Here is a 20050-nt window from a genome sequence, read left to right as displayed (position 1 = left end):
AATCCACAGGTACACAATTTGCAGCCAAAGCGTTCACCAGCAGACCTCGTGATACAGACGGACGTCATCGCGCACGAAACTACTTACTGAAGAGGAACAGTCGCAGCCGTTCTTGCATCCCGCATAGAGCCAAAGACGAGCCCAGCGGCAGCGCCAGCCGATCAGCTCTCTTTCATCTATGGGCTTCTTCTCCTCATCGCACGCCTGCGACTATTCCGGCAGCTCATCGCACTGCACTATAAGTAATTAGCAACGACGAACGACTATCCCAGAGCACGACTACACCTACACTGCAGCCCACAAACAGTACGATGCCATAGCTACATGCCTAACGTCTAGATCGTCGTCCTATATCCTAGAGAGGGAGAACGAGAGCGAAAGCTCGCGGATCATGCATATGTCGCCCATATCATGCGAGTACAACTCTACGAGTCATATAATCTATCTCTAATTTTTCTTCCCGAATTTTTATTCCTTTGTGAATAGTAGAGACCGGACACGCAGTAGTGGACAGTTGCAATTTCGCGCAAGCTGCATCCCCGTCTGTAAATGTTGCCCATTTCGTCTCTGATGGATATTCGCCGACGCAGTGAAAAAGAAGCTACGAGTTTTCCAATAGTTTCGCGAGTAGAGCGGAAGAGGCCCTGCATGCGGGCCTGTGCTTCATTCCGAGATAGATCTTCGCTCTGTCTTCGCGATTCGATTCGTCGCGCTCAAGAATCATTCGAAAACTGCAGTTTCGCCAGTCTTTGTATTTATGCAACACGTCACGAGTCTCCTAGGTGTGCCATTTTAACGTTCGCGTTACGTACATTACTTTATAGCCGAGCCGGTCATTAGGCGGAGAGATAAGGAGAAAATGATTAGCGATGGCAGAAAAGCATTTTACTTTATGAAACCTACGAGTATAAGGTATATAAGAGATATATTCTATACATAAATATATTTTAAATAATTTATATACAGAGTAAAAGAGAAGAAGAAAAGACACACCGACGCTCTGCAGCAAAAAAGTATTCGCCCCCATGCGTACACGTTGATAAGTCAAAAGCAGATTTATGTACGCGATCGACGCTATAATTTATTTTTGTATGCTTGACTTATATTTTGTTGAGGAAAGAATTTTGAATCTACTGCGTTCTATTAGAATTGCTTACATGCCACACACGTTCTTCGAAGCAGTAGTTTGGCAAGCAAACTTTTATCTTTTTTATTTATACTTTTTAAGCATGCCTTACGTAACTTATTTCGGAAAGTTGAGAACTTTTCGCGTCAATTGTGTAAGCGTTCTTATCAAAAACGATGAAGATATTCTCTGATCAGAGCAATTGTTTTAAATAATGCTCTGATGTCATCGAATAATTCTTTCGAAGGAGAAATTAGTTTTGTCGCGAACGACCCTCCGACAATTTGCCTTTCAAAATAAAAAGAAAAACAAATAGACGATAATATTTTTGCAGCCACGTTTAAAACTGCCGTTCAATCGCTGCTACTTGAGCGAGAGAAAATGACGAGATACAAGTGCCGTTAGTCGAACGTTTCGCGTTACGATGCGTAGTTGAAGGGAAGAACGAGAAGAAATGTCGTTTTACGCGACGGTTTACGAAAGTATAACAATGCCCGAGAGTAAATTGTTCTAAACTACTACTATACGCTATATACAATTTAAAATAAAAGTTAGACAAATAGAGATATCATATACGTTACCTAAGATAATGCATACCTATTATACTGTAATTGTAATTGTGCGATTGTGTCAAGGAGGAGTGTATGTTATAATAATGTGAATACATGCGAGAAAGGAGCTCGTTGATGCTAAGCGCGGCATGCGTTCTATATTATTAATATTATTATTATTATTATTATTATTATTATTATTATTATTATTATTGTATTAAACAAATTAGGATTTATTTTGAAAATTGTCCTGCTGAAGATATTTTTTTAAACGGCAGCGTCGATTCAACGCAATCAAACGATACAACAAAGAGCGCACGACGCAGGCATACGCCAAACGAATCAAAATTGAATTATTCAAATGAACAGTCATTGACATGCCAGTGTTTTTAGACAAAAATATCTTCATCGGTGCACTTAGTGTAAGAGAGGAGGCCAGGCATTTCAATTATTGCCCCGTTGATGGCCAGAACATCGCGAATTCTAGGTGCGAAGCCTTAATTCCTTGCGTCCATTATGATCTTTAGAAGAATTGCAGAGGCAGCTAAACTCTGCAAGGCATTGAACCTTAAAAGGGCAAAATTACTTGTGGAATTTTTATTTAAGAACAACATTTTTTATGGTAAACAATGGATATTATAAGCATTAGCTCGGTCAACTAGTTAAATTGCTTCTTTACCAGACAGTCCAAATGATTAGGTGGTTTTATCAACGTAGCCTTATTATTAACTATGAAAAATCGTTTTCCTTTACGACAATATATAAAAGAGAAGATTACATTTAGCATTATATGTTACTTGTGATGTGCGCTAGGGAAATCATTTTTACTGCGTATTTGATGAGTATGATAGATTTATTTCTTCTTGTCCGTTAAAGGTGCAGAGAACTGTATATATAGGTATATACGCGTTCTCTTTTCCTATATTTTTACTTGCGAACTTTTCCTGTAATATCGAACCAATCTGTATAATCTTGTAAAATACGCTTATACTATTTTTTGCTATAAAGACTTCTGTGTGACAGTTACGATGCATTGCTATCGACTAATACTTTTAACGCGTTGGCACATTAATTGGCACGTTAATTAATACTTTTGTTTTTTATACCTGTCACTTTTTTTCAAATCTATACTTACGAGGAAAGGATCATGTTCGACGAAAGAAAATAGAACATAAAATATAACTGTTGAACAATCAAAAGAATCTTTATGGACTGCTTTGCAGTTTTCAATCCACACAATACAGCTTATCGTTGCCTTAATGTTTGTAACTTGTACAATCACAGAATAATGTAAAATATATGTTATAATCATAAAATTTGTTGATTCGATTATTATATAATCCAACCTCCTTAAATTTATATTCGTCAAAAATTCCCTTTTCTTTTTTTAAATTCACATCTCAATTAATTTCAATAGTTTTCTATTTGATCCACATTCCTTCAGAAACTTTTTCGCATTTTAACAGTATACATACAAGAGTAATAAAAGTCGCGCACACAAATTTATCGAATATTATTAAATTACATCGAAGCATCACTCTATAACACCTATTCCAAGCTGATAGTTTCACTTTTGTGCGTTGAATAGTTACTCTAAACAGATCTGTCCTTTAATTTCACTTACGTCGTATAAAAATCGCAATGGCAACATAGTTTTTCCGTTAAATTTTACTAAGGTTTGGAAAGTAGGTCTACATCGTCTATACTAGGCGGTGCCATCACGTTAATCAAATTAATCGGATTTCCAATAACTTTTCCTTTGCTATCTACTGTAACCTTTTCGTCACTCTTGCCATTACTGTTTTGTAAAAATTTATAGCAAAATAAACACCAAAAGTTCTGGACAATGCTGTTTAGTATACCTAAATTCAGAAAAGAATGGAAGTAAGTATTGAATGTCAGAAAATTGCTTTTCATAAATCGTCATTATATTTAAAATCTTACCATTAGTAACAAAAATGCAGCCAACAGTGGCACATAATTTAACGAGAAATTGACCAATGGAGTCTCGTTCTTGGCTAACTTTAATCTTTAATGCACTAGTGTCGTACTTGAAAAATATTCCAGGTATGCCGTGTGAACCTTTTGCGTGATTGATAGGCCTTTGATGATCTTTCACACTGTACTGGTATGTTTTGGACTTGTGCATCAACATGTTTATGTCGGTAGATACAACTTCAATAAAGTATTGAAATAGCATCATATCTAACAGAAAAATAGTGATGAAATTGTGTTATAAGTTTTAAATCAGTTGGTACTTAAAAACTTACTATCAGTCGTAATTTTTTCATCCCCTTCCAAAGGATGAATGATTCCTGGACTTGGCTTTCCAAAGGAAAAGCGATTTATTCTATGCGTGAAATTGTACGCAGTACTTGAATGGAATGATGTGAAGTGAAAATGACCCCTTGGCAGAATTACTGATTTGCCTGAAGTCACATGAAAGTTTCCAGCTACTTTATTAACATCCAAACTGCCATATATACGACAAGCATTTGACGGATAGCTAGGTATATAGTCTCTAGAACAATTACAAATCATTTGTGTCAAATATCGCATATTTACTGAATTTAATTTAACTGAATCGGGCTTTCACCTCTTTGGCATTTCATTGGAAAATGTTAACTGATTAGATTTCCACAGAAGCTCATGAAGAGCATGATACTCTTCTCTAAAATAGTAGTTCATGTGTTTCAAGGCTTCAAAATGAGCTCGTTGATCTGGAGTCAGATCCCACCATGTGTCTTCTAGATGAAAATTCTCTGAAGTCATCAAATTTTGATTTGTAGAATCTAAAATGTCTGCTCCGATTCGATCGCATGGTGTTGCTACGGTTATATCAATATTCATCTGCAGCTGGCTGTCATACTCAACATCTGGTTCGAACTTGAACTGCAACCGGCTGTCCAGGAAGTATGAAGTCTCTGCATAGATGAGGTAAACTATTATACAGAAGCTGGCCAGTGAAACTAAACAGAAAAATTCAGTTTTGATCTTGAGAATTATTGATCGAGTGTCGAAATTGGATGTTACAGCTGATGGGTAACTTACACGTCCCACCAACTGCTGACTGCTTCCTATAATCCTCTGGAATTTTAGTAAATGCATCCAACTCCTTCACAACCTTGATTATGTTCCTTTTTCGAAGCATTGTTGATAAAAATAACGTTGAAAACTACTAGAGGGGCAAATTTTGCAAAAATAAATAAAGCACGAATTTTGGCTTTGAATAGTATCAGACCAAAAGAGCTTAGAAGTAATAAGTGTTGCACAGTCGTAAGATGCGTATAGTGTTCATTATGATTTGCAGTGAGGTTAGATCCGCCCAAACAATAACAAGCAAATCTATCTATAGCTTATTGTTTCTATTTAAATTCCATCAACTCACGAATGCCTTAATTATAGAACTTTTGAGAAAATACGTAGGCATCTGACTCACGTACCAAAAAAAGAAGTATAAAAAGGCTATCGGCCCAACAAGTGCGCCGCGATGATGACAGCTCGCCCTCGCCGCGACATTTTTGTTCCACGTGTTGACGTCTGCGCCGTCCGCTACAGTCTACACGGTATATATATTATAGGCTACTTCTTAATTTCCGCGCTTTTGGCGTTTCGCTTTTTTAGCTCGGAACATACCGTAGCATGCTATTATCATATATATATATATATATATATATATATTCGCATACGACACGTAATAGTGCTCGACGCCCCCTCTACGAGCCCACGCTGTTACTAATGATAGGTAACTCCAAGTCCGCAGATGGTTCGTTGCTGTCTTTTGAAAATAGGATATTCCGCAAGAGTTATTTGCGGTAACTGCAGCCGCGATGGCGATTATTGTAGTCGACGGGTCAGGCTGAGTTGTTACCGGTGCGTTTTAACGTAATAATTGATCAATGAGAAAGAATCTGCTACTGTAAACTGTTACCTCTGTGTTGTTTGAGTGAAAGATCCGTTAAAGGATAGGTGTATGACGCACTGAAAGCAAAAAATATAAGCAAATCAGGAAATCGCGTCCATTCATCAAGGAAATAGTGTATATGAATGTTATAAGGAATATAAATAATGTTGAGTAAACGACGAGACGGAATAAACAATATGATTATTATACTTTCTTTGTCAACAATTTTTTTATCCGGGGGTATAATGTTATTCCTATGAGCAGTCGACTAAGTGGGAAAAACGAAACGACTGCAATACTCAATTTTATGAAAATGAAATTATTAGAGACACGGCATCAGCCGATGAGCGTCTAATATATAATACATAAGAAAGAGCACGAAAATTCGCAATGCTATCGCCTATATACGCGTGACTTCTCAAGTTTCCCCTCGCCAAATTCGGCCCTTCTTCCTCTATACTCTATAGACGTCCTGCGCACGTTACTCATCTCGCTTGCAACGAAAGCAATGCAGGCGAAAGTGTCGTTGACCCTGGTATACTCGGTCACAACATAGCGTCGTACCTGCGCCTACGGATCTACGATGCAGATCCGAAATTAGAATTAGGCGCGCTTGCCCATCACAACCTGATCACAACGCGCACTCTACTCCTCTCGAGTCTCGCGCACGCAAGATGACGATTGACAATATTTCGCGGGCTTATAAACGAACTCGCGCGTCGGTATATGACTTGATGTGTGTGCGTGTGTGTGTGTGCGCGCGCGCGCGCGCGAGTATCACGCTGCTCGTGTTTATTTTCGAGCGATTCGACCAAGTCTCCGTCCAAGAATAACGAATTCATCTCTGCGTAGTGAGCTGCCACGCTTGTGGAAGCTATTATTCGATCGATCCGCTGAAAGCGAATTGCGGAAAGGCTGCACGAAATAAACAAAGACAACGCTTTGACCTTTTCAGACTGAACTTGAGACGTTTATTCGTACAGATGAAAAAGATGAAAATTATATAAAATTTGTTTCATCGAGAAAATGCTGTGACAATTTTGAGATATACATTAACGGTGCGAGTAGAGTACGGCTAAAAATTAATAAAAATTGTTCGGCATCCAGGCGATATAGTACGCATACGAGTACGGCAGATTTACACACGCAGATTTGGTACGATACATTATAAAGCATTCGTTAGTACGGCATGGGTTCAACAGTATGGTACGACGCGATGGGTGCATATCACAAATGCGCAGAAGAGTAGAGATTCGTGGAAAACCGAGTAGAAAAACTCTGGTTGGCCCTTGTTCTCCATACCATAGCTATACAGCCGACAGCGAGGCTGTGTACCGCTACACAAGAGATATGAAAAGTAACGAGGCCAAACGCGTGCCTCGTCGAATACAACAACAACGCAGTCAGTCGCATACGAGTGTTGTACAAAACGTTGCAGAGTAGGGAGTATTTTGAAAAAATCCGGACGCCCTTAGACGTTCTTGACGGCGGGCGCTGCGGTGTGCTGGATGGGAATGATCTTCTCGCCCGGGGCCGGCAGCGCGAGAGTCGGCGCGGTGATGGTGAGCACACCGTCAGAGGAGAGGCTGGACTGGACGTTGCCGATGTCGTGGCCCTCCGGGAGGACGTAGCGGCGCTGGAACTGCCGGGAGATGAAGCCGTGCTCGTCCTTCTTCTCCTCGTGCTTGGCCTCGACGATGATGCAGTTGTCGACGGTCTTCACGCTGATCTCCTGCGGGCCGAACTGCTGCACGTCGATGATCACCTGGAACTTGTCCTTGTCGCTCTGGACCCTGGAGACGCCGCCGGTCTGCTCGAGGAGGTTGCGCCACGGGCGGAAGTAGCCCCGGAACGAAGGCACCGACAGCGTGTGCAGCAGCTCGTCCCGGGTCAGGCCCATGCCGAAGTGCTGGTCCATCAGCCGGCTCGGACGGTCCAAGTCGTCCCACCAGTCACGGAACATCGTTGGAATCAAAGCCATTTTTGGGGCTTATATTCTTACGCGCTGAGTAAGCTGCTTCTCCTGCAAAATTAAGAGGATCATTCGTTACTTCAACGTACCTATAAAACGTCGAAAAATCAACAGGACGCGAACTCGAGGTAAACGACGAACGCAACGAAACGTTATTCCGATCGCACACGCGATCACTCAGGGCACTGCCGATATTTTGTCGATAGTTGAGGAATCGTTGACGAAACGTTGACTTATGCGAACGTATACTTGTGTGAAATCGAAAGACGCGAATCAGCTCTCTCGGCCGTAGCGAAAAACAAATAATACACAATTCCGAGATGCAACGGACACAGGCAAAAGCCGACTTGCAAAGATAACCGCTAGGAAGTGTAGGTACTCAGGTATGGAGAAACTGGAATAACTCACGTGTTATCGTATCGACGTTCGATTTCAAACTGAGTACTGACTGTCGGCGCTGCGCGCCAGCCGGCTTTATACGAGCGCCGCTGGCTGCAGCCCCTACTCCTTCGAGATGTTTCTGCGCTTGTCTCTCGCGATTCGCGCGCGTTATACGCACCGTCTGTGTAGCGGCCAGCGGGGCGCAGCGCGTTTTTCGACTACCACTATAAGTTGACCAGTCCCTCCCGAATTATCTCGGCTCTTCTCCGCGTGCAAACTCGGCCGCTCCCTCTCCTTTATTTCTTCATTTCTCCTGGTGCATTAACAGCAAAGGGAGCTTTCGCGAATTTACTAGACGCCGCGCGAGTAGCCCAGCAACAAGAGTACAAGTTAGTTGCGATCGGACCAGCTGTACGCGCGACTCCTGCGAGTTATAAAAAAACAGAGATGATATGAGTATAGAGAGAAGTGGAAATTTCGCGAAAAAACAGCTGCCGGGCGAAATTTCGTCATTTTTTAGAATTTATATAGAACGTAGTAAATTATTACAAAATATAAACATTCATTCAATACTGGAGCGACTTAAATAAACGCATACGTCAGATCCTGAAATTCAAAACAAGCCGTTGCATAAGCTGATCTAAGCAAGGCTCGAAAATATTTCCTAAAAAACCTGCGCGAAACATACACCTTGCCATACTCTCTCTCTCTATATATATATATATATATATGAATTCTACACCCACGTGAAAATACATATAAATACATGTATGAAGCATATCCACGCGATTAGCGCGCGGTGAATCAGCGGTGCCTGATTTGGAAAAGCGAGTTTCTCGCGCCAGCGGGAAAACTTAGCGGTCACTATAACGCGGCGCGAAAAATAAAAGCAGAAGGTCGCAGCAGCTGATGCTGGGAGTCAAGAGAGCAAATATTCGCGCTAAGAGGCGCGGCATCTTCGGTCTATTGTAATTGTATGGTACACACATGTAAGTAACAGTATTGCCGAGTTGGACCTGGCTTTTTTTCGATAGAGTTCAATTGAATGTTGCTTGTAATAAACTTTTTGAGGCTGCACCAATGCTGCATCTCATGCATGGCTTCAAAGTTATCGGGGCGAGTGTGGAGCGCTCTTATCGCAGTTTATACACGTTAGTGTTCGCAACACGAAAACATCGTAATTTTGGGAATTTTAGAACTTCTTTTCTCGTAAATATAATAATTATAATGCTGGTTATTCGAGAAAACGTCTCCTAAAATATTTGCTTAAACATGACGTTTTCGGGCGTGTACACACACACGCACACGCACACACACACACACACACATATACTTATAATATTTTTGCATTTATGTAAACATCTGATAAAAGCAAACCCATCTGCGGTATCTTTCGCGATAAAGCCGAAATTCAGATTCAGTCGATAATTGTGTGCAGATCAGCCTTACTCCTGTACTTATGTTACTTGCGCAGAAAGTTCGCGAACTTGCTGGAAATCATCCGCAATATGATACAGTCAATGCGTATATCCGCAATTCGGTTGCTTGCACGCGTTTATATACATCGCGATGTATAATATCAAATTGATTACACATAGCGGCGGGGAGCGCCGTCCCTCCACTCTATTTTTAGCTGCGAATTCTTTTTGAAAATGTATAAGTATAGATTTGCGAAGAAACGAGTCGGCGCACAAGACAATGCGTGTTCTCGATTCTTCTCATTCACGATACGATAAAGTTTATCCTTTATTTATGCGTACAGTCCGAGAGAGCGTTGACATACTTCGAGCATCGTTGCATCCTCGATAAGCACACCTTGAAAAAAGCATTCATAAAGAATTTTCGAATGTCCGCATTAATTAAAGACTTATCGTATTAAAAAAGTATTCATAAAATTATCAAATATATACAAAATGGTATTAATCAGAAGCAAAGTATTTCGTAGTAGTAAAAGTATTAGTAGTAGATAGTATTAGTAGACACCAGCAAAAACGACCAAACTGATTCTTTAAAACTACTGAACTCTACGGTAATTTTGGCGAGTCTTCGTACAATGACGGATTACTGGTGCGATTTCAGTTAAAATGGCAGTGTAGATAATAGTCAACTCTAGAAGTTGATTTAATGAGTTCACATACAATTTACAATAATTGGTATTTAAAAATTGACTAAAAATACTAAACACCCTTATACCACCAATGTAAACAGAGACTTTGTCGACGCCATGTTTTCTAATTCCCGAAGCTGCCGCTAGTATCGCATTGCAATAACTTAAACTCCCAATAATTAAAAAACACTTAAAACTGCTAAAAAGGCACTCTGCGTCGGTTGAATTTATGTAAATTCGCTATTTTTAGCTTTTATGACAGATTTTAGGGTTGATGAAGATCGAACGACACGTGAACTTGTGTCGTTGAGATGCGTGTTTACATGGACAATTTTATATGAGCTCGTAGACACACAGCTCGCGAAGCAACAATGTGTCGTTCAATTTTCAACCCTTAAATCTAAAAATTGCGAATTTACATAAATCCAACCGACACAGAGTGTCTTTTTAGCAGTTTTAAGTGTTTTTTAATTATATGCGTCGCTTATGTGGACTGTGTGGAACCTTGTGTGAACTATGTATTGGCGGTATTGTTGCATTGTAACAGGTAGAAACAGTTTTGAGCTTATCATTTTTTATCGTCTTAATTTATTTTTATAATTTGATGTATACAATTTTATCATAATTTCAGATTTTATATAGATGATTCTGAAGTTCTGTCCTGCTCTGACACAAAATGTATATGGAAAGAACCTCAGAATGAAACTTTGCAGCAGTATAAAGCCACCAAAGTACAATGTCATGAGTGCTACAGTCATAGGTGTATAAGGATTGTAACGGTATTCAGTTATCTGATGTACAAATTAACAAAATTAAAGAAATTTTACAAGAATCTGGTGACAATGCTTTTACGAAGTATATGTAAGCACAAATATTTGAAAGTTATCGCTTAAATTGTGTATATACCCTGGTAGAATATACAACATCTTTTATATTATTTTTTTACAAGTAATGGAAGACACGCTGTGATAGATATCAATAAGAATGTTGAAGTTAGAAACTAACAGGTAGAATTAATAAATTCAATAGTAAATAATGAAGAATCAGATATTATGAAAAGAGTATCTCAAGTTCCAGTAAACAAGATGCAAAATTATTGCTATAACAAGATTACCAAGCTTTATGAAGAAAATGTTTTGCTGGCTTGTATTAATACAGAAAGTTCACTTTCTCAATGGACTTAGACTTAGACAGTTTTGTATCACTGGATCAAGAGTTTATAAGATATATACTTATTGTTCAAACAAGAATCCAGATTGGAAAAAAAAATCTTTGGGTTATTTACATGGGAAAAAATATAAGTTGATTGCCATTGCAGAATATGAGAAGCATAAAAAAAAAAGTAATAACATGTGGAGCAGTTATTTCTCAATCAAATGCATGGATATCATACAGTCCAGATGGTATTGTAATGGAAAATGGTAAACCCTCAATATTGGTAGAAGTGAAGTGTCCGTAGGACGAAAAAGACAACAGCATTATGACTATACTACCAAAGATTAAATATATTAAAATTGAAGGTAAAGCAGTAATATTCCGTAAAAAGCATGATTACTATTGACAGATACAACTGGGAATGGCATTACTAAATGTACAGTCGACTGATTTTATAATATTTGCCTCTTTCGATTCTTCATACCTAATTTTAAGTGTATTAATTGACAATGACTATATTGAAAATGTTTTAACAACAGTAAAAAAAAGCATATTTTAATTTAATGATACATTACATACCTTTGTATGCAAGAAACGAATTGTAATAGCAATGACGATATACAGGAAAATTAATAAATAAAATTACAAAAACATACGTTTTATTATTAATTAAACTTATCATCCTTTAATATTGAAGAACTTAAATTAACAACTGCACAAATTATAGTAAATATCTCTTCAATTTTCGGTACAAGATAAGAAGGAAGTTTCCTGTTTAATATCTTGAACACTTTTATTCTTTGATTTGATCGCTCGATATGAATCCGAGCTTTGGCTATGGCAGCATTTAATAAAGCATCTGCCTTTGAAAATTGCTGATTATTCTTTAAAAAGGGTGGTCTTATTAATTTTATGTCACTTAAAAGGCATATCTCATCAATTAAAAAACCTTTATCAGTCATAAGGTCATCACCTGCATCCAATAATTCTATTAAATTGCTCTCTTCAAATATGGCTTTATCGGAACGTCTTCCTAGGTAATTAAGCCTGCTGGAAAAACCGCTGTGACAAATCTTACAGTGTTTGTATCTTTGTAAGAAGAGTATGATGCTATTCTACAGCATAATTTTTTTGGCTGTTGAATGTAAATTTCTATGCCATCTATAACAGCTCTTACATTCTCAAAATTTCTGAAACATTCTGGAATATTTTTTAACACTTCTTCTTTTAATATCCAACGAATAGCAAATTTCAGTCCATTAGATAAAATGTCGATCATTTTTATCACTACTTTTCTACAGTTTTCTTCAGAACAAATTTGAAACATAGAACTTAAAATACTGTAACTAATGTTCTGCTTCAATTTAATAAAAGTCATTATTATTTGGTCCAACACTGAGAGCTTAGTTACTTTGTTCGATGTAGAAAATAGAACCACATCAACTATATTTTTAATTACATTCAAAATTTGAAAATTTGTAATGCCTGTCATTGTTACTAGATCTTTTTCTGAGATTTAATCATATCAAAATATAGTTCTGAATTCGCTTGAACACTTTGATCTTTCACTTCTACTCTTGACTCAAAAGGAATTTGTACACTATCTCTTTGAATTTCACAGTCACTTAGATTATTATGATCACTGAAATCTGCAGAACCAGTTTTATTTAAATTATTACTTTGGTTTTCACAATCAATAATCAACGTTTCATTCTCAGCGTCCATATCTTGATCAACATATTTGTTAGCTTTTCTCGGTTTTTTTGTTATGCTTGTATACAAATTCAGTTTTTTCTTGCATCTTTCTTCAGACCTTTGTTTTCTCTTTAAAGCATTTTTTTATTTTCTTTAAATCTTGACCTAGAATATTAAGGGACGGTACTGCTGATACTTTCAAACGTCTTCTAGCACTGGAAAGATCTGCATACGTAAAATATAACAATATTATTTTTTGCTTTAATTTATAAATCAACAACAATTGTTCATTTACCTGGAAATGCATAATCTTCTTTACAAAAATGTAAAGAGCATACACGGGCATGGTCACTCAAAACATTTTTCAACTTCAGACCTTTTTAATTTTTACTTTTCTTTTTCCACTTTTAGGGATTTTATGGAAACGTAGGGTTGGGTGCGTTAATGCAGAAGTCTTGCAATCAAAAACACAACAATACACCCTACTTACAGTTTTGTGAGGTGACAATTGCACACCCCTATCATCTAGCCTATCGTCACTTATCTTATCACCTTGCTCCATTTCGTGTCAGTTTAATTGTTCAATCATAATTTAAAGAAAAAACAAATCCGTCCCATACAAATCGTGCACTGTTATCACGTCTACGGCCGCCATGTTGATGACGTATCATTGAGAGCAGACGCTCTCACGCTCTTGGTTATATTGCCAATCGCCCGATACACATAGAGGAAAAAACCTCATTTGCTGATGACTGCTCCTACCGGAATTCGACTCCGCGACCCCTACTTGAGCGGCCGTGCTTCCGCCGCGCTGCATGCGCCTTAACCAACTGAGCCACGGCCCACCGCCTACGGCTAGTGGCCCCATCTATCGGAACTGTCGTGAGATCGTACTTCGTATAACATGAATGGGACACTCAGGACACTATATGAGTATACTGACCGGACTACTCACTACACTAGCACTGGGAAAAGAAATGAGATCAGTCTATCGACTGTCTTATATACGTATTTATTTTTGAATCAAAATTATTATTGCTATAATATGCGTACGTATACGTACGGGGAGAGATAAAGAAGGGAAGGAATAAGCGACAATGTAACGAGTACGTGGTCAATCTGAGAAATTAACTATTTTTTCAACAGCTTTAAAAATTTTAAAAATAACACGATGAATCGTGCGAAAATTAATATTCGGGCATCTATTATGATTTATTTGTCGAGCTGAAAATCGAACGAGCTTTGTCCCGTGCATAATACTTGCGCGCACAAGATATAAGTGAACCTGAGACAGCTGACAGTCGCGCGCCTGAATTAAGCGATTCTCTAATCCACTATATCACCACCTATCACGCCGTCGTTCGAGAGGCAACGGGGAGGGGGACAAAAGCTCCAAACACACGCGAAAAAGTCCCTCTCCATCCCCTATACCAAAATGGCCTGCTCTTTTTCAAGCTCTATCGATTTCTCTCGGGATCGGAAAGACGCGCACTGCTGTGCCTGTGTGCTACGTACAGCTGTATGCAATACCTACGTATTATAACGTTCCAAAGGATCGACCAAGTACGAATAATGCCAAGGTCGTGAAAATGAAATTCGCCGCCTCCCGCATGTGCGCAGCGCGGCGGGGCCGAGTGTGGCGCACCTGCGCGCACATACCCGACAGCTGAAGAGTTAACGGGTCGTCGGGATGACGTAGGCGGCTGGATGGCATCGGGCTGCGCGCTCGAAGCTCGAGCCAGTTCAAGGGAGGGCTTGCAAGCTCCGTGTCGCTGTCGCGTGACACGGGACCCTTATAATATTATATATATATATATATATATATATATATATATGCGTATTTGGACACACAGCAATATGTAAAAAGTTACTAATTACAGAAAAATAGTAGCCGTTAAAGGACAGCGGAGCCCAAAATCTTGAATTAAAAAAAAATCGTCGAAAACGACGACCCCTATCAATAAAGGTTATTTTTTGGTAGTTAGTACAATTGGTTATTGCAACTTTTTTTGGCATATGGTATAGAATAGCACATATATGAGCGTATGCACAATTGATACTTTTCAGTTAACGAGGATTAACGCGTCATCGAGTTAAAAAGCTCCAATGGGCTGATATACCAAGCTGTGCCAAGTTAGCTCCTTTAATTAGCTCCCATTCCGAACCACATTGGATAAAAATCATACTGCTGCAGTGCATTTGCCGAGAGCAGTTAATTATCCGCTGCCCTAGAAGAGCTCAACTCGCAGATATGCAGAGGGAGATATTTCGATTCTTAAATTATTTTCAAAGGTTACGTTTCACTGAGCTATATAAGTATTTTTCTCTCGAATCGAGGTCGCAGCTGGTCGCAGCTTATCGCCTCACTATGCATTCACAACAATGTATAGGTAATCGATAAAATAATCATCCCATAATATAACAAGCTCTGATCGTACATACCGAGTGTTCAATCAAGGTATGCTGCACTTTCGCGCGTCGCCCAACATACAACATCCAATTATCGCTGCCTTCTTATTGGATGCTCGCTCGGCATGTATCTCTCTCTCTCTCTCTCTCTCTCTTAAAAAAATGATGGCCTTTGTTGTGAAGCATTTAATACGTGATTCTGATTAGTTGCTGGTTGGTTGCCTAGGCAACGAGATCAGAACCGCGCTTTAAATTCATAACCCTCAAAACAGTCATAACTCATAACCCTGGTAGAAATATTTGAGGTGTTTAAAATGAAATGCGGAAACCTTGATAACAGATAAAATATATGTAATATAACTAGCAACAAATTTTAGTAAAAATTAATCATTACCAAGAGTGTGTAGTATTATCCCTAACCCTATTTGAAGTAGTAATAAAGTGTGTGAATATTATTTTGTTTTTTTTTTTTTTTTTTGAAATGTCAGTGAGAAGTTCAATTAAAAGAATAAAGAGTTTGAAGATATACTGTGTCTCTGTGCCCAAAGTCGCCCCGGTGAAGTTTGAGAGGTGAATTTAAAGAAAAGTTCAGTATCCGAGTCAGTAAGTTTAAGTCTATCATTATACAATGCTCTTTGAATTGTAAAAAAGCTACTAGACAACTAAAATATGACACTGCCACTTCCTATGTTACCTAGAAATATGTAACCTAGATGATTCTGATTTTTAAACTGTTTTCGTTCATATTTTCACATCCAGGCTCATGCGAATTTTTTAATTGAGCAGGTCAAATTTTACTTACAGCCAGTTACGCAGAAACTACTATCTCTAGCACATTGTATTTCTGGTTTCTAGCATATTTTTACATGGAGAAAGTGATAAATGTTTTGGCTTTTTAGTCAAGGTTTTAGGTAATTAGAATTTTGATTTTTAATAGTTGTGAGAGATTTTTTTGACCGATATCTGTTTTTTCATTTTTGCATTTATTCTCATTCGAAAACTAGCAGGTCTAGAGAGCTCATATTTTGCATATAGATTACTTTTGTGATTGTGGAAAGATATTTAAAGTTGAATCAACTGAAATACTTTTGTGTTCGACTATAACACTGATGTGAATGCAAACTCATGCTATACGACTAAATAATTATCATGAGTGTTGTAGTCGAACACAAAAGTATTTCAGTTAACGTTGATTCAACTTTAAATATCTTTCCACAATCACAAAAAAAATCTACATGCAAAATATGAGCTTTCTAGAGCTGTTAGTTTTCGAATGAGAAAAAATGCAAAAATGGAGTAACAGGTATCGGTCTCAAAATCTCTCACAACTGTTAAAAGTCAAAATTCTAATTAATGCCTTGACAAAAAAGCTAAAATACTTATCACTTTTTTCATGTAAAAATACACTGGAAATCAGAAGTACAATGTGCTAGAGATAGTAGTTACTGCGTAACTGGCTATAAGTAAAATTTGACCTGCTCAATTAAAAAATTCATATGGGCCTGGATGTGAGAATATGAATGAAAACAGTTAAATCATGATCATGTAGGTTACATGTTTTCTAGGTAGCATAGTAAGTATCTGTGTAAAATTTCAGTTGTATAGCTTTTTTATAATGCAAATAAATGGCATTGTAACGATAGACAAACGCACTGACTCTCATACTGAACTTTTCTTCAAATTCACTATTCGAACCAATGATGACGACATTGAGCATTATTAATATATTTATTAAAAAATAGTTTTGAGGGATTTATTAACATGTTACATGCTTATAAAATATTAGCAGACGTTAGTGTGCCGCACAACACTTATAATAGATTTTCTACCAGTGTTGTTAGACAGAGATAGACTCAAGAGCGCGCTTCGCGGCCTTCATTCCTTGTAAGAGAAAAGAAAAGGTGGCTTGTGTATAGAGAAAGAGCAAGAGAGAGAGAGAGAGAGAGAGAGAGAGAGAGAGAGAGAGAGAGAGAGAGAGAGAGTGAGAGAGAGAGAGAGAGCGCCGCGTGCTAAGCTAGCGCTAGAACAAAGAGCTCGGGCAAGAATGCTTATGTAATATGACAAAATCGAGCTCTTGTAATTTTGAGGACACACTCTTGAGCATACAGTATGTAAAAAACATGGGTGCCACTTCCAAACCCTATGCCAACAAATAGTTACGGGCCAAGATATCCTTCTTACCAAAAAATCGGACCGATCGAGAGACATTTTTAACAAAAATATGAATTACATATAGTTAGCAACAAATTTTGTTATCTAAAAAATATCAATTAAACATTGCTAGCAATTCGATAAAAATGGTGTATATTTTATATATTTTCAATAGAATTTTTTTTTCAAATTACATCAAATCAAAAATTTGTTGGTAAGAAGAATATCTTTTTGTTTTTTTGCAGGATTTAACCCAGGCTTGACCCCTTAATGAACAGCGGAGCCCGAGATCTTGAATTTAAAAAAAATCGTTGAAAATGACCACCCCTATCCAAATTTGCGAGCAATTTAAAATATAGGGTAAAAGTCGTCGAAAATGGGAAAAAATGTGGGCCTGAAAAGCCCGAATTTTCACTTTTTTCTTCGATTTATTTATTTATATTTTAAATTGCTTGCAACTGTCGATACGAGACGGCCGTTATCGACGATTTTTTTTAAATTCAAGACCTCGGGCTCCGCTGTTCATTGATGCCGGAAAAATAACGATTACTCGGCCAGGTAATAAATAAATTACCCGAGGCGCAATATCAGGCGCAATAAAGGCTATTGGGTTTGGAGGTGGCACCCATGTTTTTTACACATTGTATGTCCAAGCGCATGTAAAAAACTTGGTCTGGTCAGTCTGTCCTCAAAATTACAAGAGCTCGATTTTTCGACCTCGTATATGCTGTGCACATACGTACATACACGCGAAAAATTCCGATACGCCGAGTTGTATCAGGTGTAAATTAAATGCGCTATTTTTCACCGCACTTGAAGCTATGTACCTATAATGTGTAGTGTGTACGTGTACGTGCGCGCGCGATATTTTCTCCCACGTCCAGACACCCCCCCGAGCTGAGAACTAGTAGGGGTCAGGCGTATACACGATACACTTATACGCTGTGTGCAGTACATTGGGGCCAGGGCTAGGTTAGGTTGAGTTACGACGACTGCACGTATTCGTCTCTCCACACGACTATGCAGCTGTATTGTATGCACCTATGTACCTGTAGGGCTCGTAATGCTCCTTTATATATATATTCAGATATATATATATATATATATATATATATATATATATATATATATATATATATATATCTGAATGTGTATTACGTATTAGGTATCTTACACACGCGCACGTTCATTCAACCGAAATAAGGACAGGCTGTCTCTTTGAATCCGATGAAAGCGGCGCTCCATAGCTCTGCAGTATCATGCATGGAATAAATTTGCTTCGAGCTGATTGCGCCAGATAAGTAATTGCTATTTTTTGCATCGCAGCTTCGATCAGGCGGCTGTAGAAGCTGATCAGGTGGATGCATGCATAAATGCCCGCGTGTTATTACATCTTCGAGATGTTACAACAACAACGATTCGATATTATTTTATCATATAACGTCTCAACGCACAGTGTATACGTGCGCTATTACGAATAAACAGTTAGTCGTTAATAAATACCTAAATCCCGCGAAGCTCGGTCCCCTCGCTTTGCACAAGTGCAAAATTTAAACTTCAATCAGTGGCGCCCTCTGGCCCGTTAAGCTGGAAATCGGCCTGGAAACACGCTAGTTGACTAGTTGTGCCGTCGCGCCGCGCGCGCAGTCGCATAATTACACACGCACACAGCCGCGGAGTCGGAGATGAGATGAGAGACAGCTGAGGCTGCCGCGAGCGTGAAGCGGGTCGAGACTCGAGGCGCATCGTCGGCTGCACGAGCAGCACGAGCAGCACGAGCGGCGTCACCTGCACACCGTCGTGCACGCGCCTTCATATAGCATCTCTCGGTGTACTTAACCCTCTCGCTCGCGGAGCCCGTCCTCGTCGCGTGCGGTTGCGCTCGGTCTGATAATGCATTGTAAGTACCTGAAGTACCTACATGCTACGGCGCATCGTGTCTCGTGACGTCTGCACAGCCGCTGCGTGAGCCGTCCCGTCGAGCAGCCAAGCGCCGCCGCGCTGATGCCAGTATTGCCAGTGCCAGCCAGCTCCGCTATAGCAGTACTCAGTATAGTTCGCTCACCGCTGCGCGCCTACTCCTCCTCTCTCTCTCTGTCTCTTCTCTCTGTCTCTTCTCTCGTTCTCTTCCTCTCGCGCGCACACACGCCACTGATCTGGTATACCTCGTACACTCTCTTTTTTATTCGCGTCGCTTTCGACTGCCACCAAGTGTTCTCGTGTCTTGCGCTGCAGAGTCGCATCTGCATCTCATCGTAGCTGTACGCGGAAGTATAACCTAAAAGTCTTCGACGCTGGAGAGAGAGAGAGAGAGAGAGAGCTGCAGCACCGTGTGTCGAAACTGTGCACGCGCACACTTAGCTGTGCTGCGGGTATAACTAACGAGGTGAATTGAATTGCGCGTACTCGCCGACGGGGCCAGAGATAAGCCAGCCACTGCACGCTTCCTAACCTTAAATCATACACTTACGCCAAGAGCCACGAGTTGTGTGTGTGTGTGTGTGTGTGTGTTGTGTGCAGTATATTCTCAATAGCTACAGTGCGCGCACGAGAGCGGAGGCGAAGGTTATCTCGCTCGCTGCCTCTCCGGATATCGGAC

At 39.3% G+C, this 20050-nt stretch overlaps 3 protein-coding genes and 1 long non-coding RNA gene across 10 annotated transcripts in view; 2 read left to right on the top strand and 2 right to left on the bottom strand.

Moving 5' to 3' along the window:
- LOC100679089 (neural cell adhesion molecule 1) overlaps positions 1-2993 on the top strand; it is a 40756-nt gene extending 37763 nt beyond the window's left edge. Inside the window, exon 9 of the mRNA XM_003428019.5 lies at positions 10-2993. The gene's annotated coding sequence lies outside the window, so the exon portion shown is untranslated. The remainder of the gene's footprint in view (positions 1-9) is intronic.
- On the bottom strand, positions 2686-19698 carry LOC100115524 (endoplasmic reticulum-Golgi intermediate compartment protein 2). 5 transcript variants are annotated; one of them, XM_032597899.1, is made up of 7 exons: positions 19373-19527; positions 5609-5658; positions 4729-4855; positions 4274-4646; positions 3948-4198; positions 3622-3882; positions 2787-3539 (listed from the first exon to the last, which is right to left on the bottom strand). In XM_032597899.1, exons 3-7 carry the CDS (start codon positions 4826-4828, stop codon positions 3349-3351), a joined length of 1176 nt encoding a protein of 391 aa, XP_032453790.1. In that variant the 5' UTR covers positions 4829-4855; positions 5609-5658; positions 19373-19527; the 3' UTR covers positions 2787-3348. The 5 variants fall into 5 exon arrangements, with proteins under 5 accessions (XP_032453788.1, XP_032453789.1, XP_008214474.1 ...); XM_032597897.1 differs by having other exon boundaries at positions 2686-3539; positions 4729-5658; positions 19373-19698; XM_032597898.1 differs by lacking the exon at positions 19373-19527 and adding an exon at positions 18955-19051 and having other exon boundaries at positions 2686-3539; positions 4729-5658.
- Positions 6530-8353, bottom strand: LOC100114572 (protein lethal(2)essential for life). 2 transcript variants are annotated; one of them, XM_001599970.6, is made up of 2 exons: positions 7962-8353; positions 6530-7604 (listed from the first exon to the last, which is right to left on the bottom strand). In XM_001599970.6, the coding sequence occupies exon 2, from the start codon at positions 7560-7562 to the stop codon at positions 7053-7055; it is 510 nt and encodes a 169-aa protein (XP_001600020.1). In that variant the 5' UTR covers positions 7563-7604; positions 7962-8353; the 3' UTR covers positions 6530-7052. The 2 variants fall into 2 exon arrangements, with proteins under 2 accessions (XP_001600020.1, XP_032453791.1); XM_032597900.1 differs by having other exon boundaries at positions 7677-7998.
- LOC116416764 lies at positions 8358-11494 on the top strand. Of its 2 annotated transcripts, XR_004227112.2 has the most exons (3): positions 8358-8923; positions 10673-10902; positions 10991-11494. It is a non-coding gene; the product is annotated as an uncharacterized LOC116416764 (long non-coding RNA). The 2 variants fall into 2 exon arrangements; XR_004227111.2 differs by having other exon boundaries at positions 10673-11494.
- Positions 19699-20050: the final 352 nt, after the last annotated feature.

This window comes from Nasonia vitripennis, chromosome 3, assembly GCF_009193385.2.
Source record: "Nasonia vitripennis strain AsymCx chromosome 3, Nvit_psr_1.1, whole genome shotgun sequence".
Lineage (NCBI taxonomy): Eukaryota > Metazoa > Arthropoda > Insecta > Hymenoptera > Pteromalidae > Nasonia > Nasonia vitripennis.
This window is presented reverse-complemented; position numbering and strand designations above follow the sequence as displayed.